Source organism: Pterocles gutturalis, unplaced genomic scaffold, assembly GCF_000699245.1.
Source record: "Pterocles gutturalis isolate BGI_N339 unplaced genomic scaffold, ASM69924v1 Scaffold42811, whole genome shotgun sequence".
NCBI lineage: Eukaryota > Metazoa > Chordata > Aves > Pterocliformes > Pteroclidae > Pterocles > Pterocles gutturalis.
In genome coordinates this window covers 1-3,727 of record NW_010106980.1, presented here as the reverse complement: position 1 = coordinate 3,727, position 3,727 = coordinate 1, and the positions used below count along the sequence as shown (strand labels likewise).

General features: G+C 46.4%; 1 protein-coding gene across 1 annotated transcript; it reads right to left on the bottom strand.

Moving 5' to 3' along the window:
- Positions 1 to 455: 455 nt before the first annotated feature.
- BMF (Bcl2 modifying factor) lies at positions 456 to 2,885 on the bottom strand (the record flags this gene model as incomplete). Its single annotated transcript, XM_010087947.1, has 3 exons — positions 2,814 to 2,885; positions 1,563 to 1,883; positions 456 to 619 (listed from the first exon to the last, which is right to left on the bottom strand). Coding segments are annotated over exons 2-3 (480 nt in total), but the record flags the coding sequence as incomplete, so codon positions are not given.
- Between the last annotated feature and the right edge of the window lie 842 nt (positions 2,886 to 3,727).

The following is a 3,727-nucleotide window of genomic DNA, read 5'->3' as shown; positions in this document are numbered from 1 at the left end:
TCAGAACAGACTCTAGGCTTGTTATCATCTCCAAGATGAGGAGCTGATGTAAGCCACAGATGGCCACTTGTGCCACAGAAGACAAAACACTGGCAGTAAGGAGAGTGGAGAAGAGTAAAAGCTGCAATAAAAAGCAAGGGGGAGATCCCTGGGAAAAGCCTCAGTGACCCTGTTGCTGATGAAGTGGAAGGGCTGGAATAGCAGCAGCTAACGCAGAACAGCTACCTTCCCAGGCTAATGCAATCCCACACATCTCTTCCCTCCACCTGCCAATCTTTAGGAAGAGGAAGCAACCTAGCATAAGCAAAATCCATCAAGATATACATGCCATTTTATCACTGTTGGCAGTCTGCTGCCTTACACAACAGCCCGCTTAGCTGATGCCTGGAGCCAGTCTTCTAGAACACCACTCTTGGATAGCTAAGCCCCCACCTTCCCCTCCAGAGACACCCTACCCTCTGTATGTGGAGCCGGTGGAACTGGTCGGCAATGCACTGCAACTTCCGTGCAATCTGCACCTCAGCACGCGCTTCCCGCTGACCTTCCTGAGGCTCCTCTTGGAGGTGGGGATCCAATGCAAAGCCAACGGGAGGGACATGTAAACGGTAACCAGCATTCCCTACAAAACAGACATCAGAAGAGTCATTCTTCCAGTGCAAAGAATAGCTCTTCTACTCAGTACGCTTTACAGAGGAAAGAGCTGCCCATTATCCTAAATTTTTGACTCATGTTAAAGTCTAATTCCTGAAGCCCAGACAATGACCGTGTACTTAAGCATGCAGGACATTTGCTCAGCTTTTAAGTAGATTTATATCGATTAAGCAGAGCATTGTTTTGCTTCCCATAATCAAACGACTGGCAGGATCTTACACTTGGTTCCTTTTGCTTGTTTATAGTTGAGACAAGTGCTGACTTTTTTTTAAGGACAATTTTGCAGTTTTACAAGATCTCTACCTCAAGTTGTCTCCGATTAAAGGTTGCTGTATCTTTTCTGTCAGAATTTTCTCAGTTCTCTGGCATTTAGTGGGACTGATAAGAATAAAAGCTGAATTGGATACACAGAGTGGTGTCCCATCAGTTACCAGTAAAATAGTGGATGGACATGCTGCTTATTCAACAACTTTAACTCCAGTAAAGAGCCTAAAAGCTGTCCCACTAAGTGTAAATTTCTGCATTTCCCCCTCTCCACTGAAAACTTCTAGGAGTCTTCCCATGTGGATGAGATAGCACTAGAAATTAAAAAATGTAGGCAAATCATAGGATATGAGGTATGGTGAGCACTTAAACATCTAGCAACAAAATAAAATGTGACAGAATAAAGCCAAAAAGAAAAAGAGTGGGAATATCAAGGACAGCGAAAGCGATCAGCAAGTGCCTGGTTCCTGCGGTGAACAAGCAAGGGTAAGAAAATACAGGCTGTCTTTCCTGAGGGAGTAGGACCAAAGTAAAATAATTTTAGTCCTTTAATAAAACGCCCTAATGAAAGAAACCTTGCTTGATTGGGGAAGTGCCAAAGGGACAGTTTCCTTGCTGCAAAGCTGGTGACACTGGAGTGCTCTTACCATAGAAGAGTCTCCGGGGCTCTTCAGTGACTCCACAAGGCAACATAACATCCTGACTGGAAGAGGATGGGCTGAGTGTTTGAGTTGCCTTGTCCTGCTGCTCGGGATGCCTGACACCGGGACCACAGCAGTGTGTGAGGGGGAATAGTTGAAACCTCCCCAGAAGGCAGCTGTAGGACTGGTTCTGTGTGAAAATGCCAGTTGCAGTCATCTCACCAGGCTGACCTGCAAGTCCAAAGTCATCAGAGTGAAACACGTCATCGTCCAGCCCATCCAGGCTAGAATAGTCCTCTTCCAGGTAGCTGGGGCGATCCATTGCTCCTGCAATAAAGGAACATTTGAGGAAACAGCTAAGACACAACAAGAATGTTGTGCAGGAGAGAATGCCTTCTGCTCCAACAATAAAACACAGCTCTTTTTTCCACGCCTGCCTCCCTCCCCCCAGTGCTGCCCATCTGCACGGGCAGGAGAGGCGGATGACTCACTGGTGAAGGTCAGAGCTTTGTGGAAAGTTCTCGAGTGCTGGGCCAGAGGGAGACAAAGTTCATACGTGTCTAAGAGTCCACCCATGGCTCCAGTTCCACAACTGGTGACAAGGAAGGAGACAGCCCTCAACCTCAGCATATAGAAACTGAAAAGACATTGTTTTGAAAAGCAACCCCAATCCTTCAAATTACCCCATGGCCAGTCAGCGTCTTTGGGGTCTGCTTTGCTTTGGCCTGCTGTATTGAACTTTATGGTAGGCCCCATTCACTTTTTCCCATCTATTCCTTATTGATGAAGAAAAGCTCTTGTAATCACAAGGCTGCAAGGCCAGACTTGTAAGAAACCACCGTGGTTGCAAAACTCAAGAGCTGGCAAAGCCATTTCTATGAAGCTCTCCATAACTGCTCTCTATAAGGGACAACTTTCCTTTCAAATTCTCATTTCTTCCCTAAGCTCAACTTAAGACATGTCCCAATCTTGGCAATGCAGTCACTTCATTACCCCTCTTACCCTAAAGCCTACATGCACTGTCAGTGCATTAGTTCACCCTGATACTAAAGAAAAAACATTGCTGGTGTCAGTGTTTAAAGCAGGACTTCTGTAGCTGCCATAGTAAACACTCCTGAGCTCTGTTGCAGCACAAAGCTGGACAAAGGTGGTGGAGGAAACAAAAACCCCAATAAACCCTAAATCAGAGCTCTTCGCAAACATATAGCAGTTAGAAGCAGATTTACCAAAAAAAGCCACAAGTCCCTTTACTGTTACCTGTGCATCTAACCCAATTGGAAGACAGTCTCCTAAGAGATCCATCTCCAGGATTTCCACCCAGTTCCAAACAAGGCAGTGAAATTCAACTCTTCATGTCTCTTCCTTTGCTCTGGTTTGTGAAGCATTTAACAGAATGGAAGACTAGCAAGAGGAATTTCAGGCCTGAAGGAGACATTAATAATAAGTTTATAAGGATGTGTACAGTGCTCCCCTTGGTGCTCCCATCTCCCCCCAAGTGAGCAGCACTCACAACACCAACCTGCTAGAGGAGACAGAGCAGTGCAAGAACTACTTTTTGCAGGGCTCTAACTTAGGGACACTACAGTTTTTTAAGCTGTTGCATCTCAGCAGTTCACTCAGCCCAGCCACAACTCCCAAAGAAGAGTCTGGAGAGCAGAGCAGGTACCAGCCCCACAGGCGGTCCAGCTCTGCTGGATGACAGCAGTGCTATCTTGGCCCAGCACTCATGACATTCTCATCCATTGCTTAAAGTAGCGCATTGAAAGAAGTTACAGGTTCTGAGATGCCAGCATAGACAAGTCTCCTGACACCCCTGCTGCCAGATCGCGATCACTTGACACACTTGACAGAAAGGCAGGGCGATGACATATTTTGTCTTTGCAGCCAGATTTGCCAGATCTCATCCGTCAGAGCCCCACTGGGACACGGGCATTCAACTCAAGAAAGTGCAACAAAGGCACAAAGCAGACAGGCAGACCAAACCCTGAACAAAAGAGTGTTTAGAAAGCAAAAAAGTTTTACTCGACTTCTGACAATAGGGTTCGACTTTTTCCCAGAGCTCTTAAAAAAGCCGAAGAGAGAACGCCGAAGCAGCATGACGGATAACTTCACGGATAACTCTCCCTACAACTCAGTTCCTTCCCCAGTCCCAAAACACAACTGACGCAGGG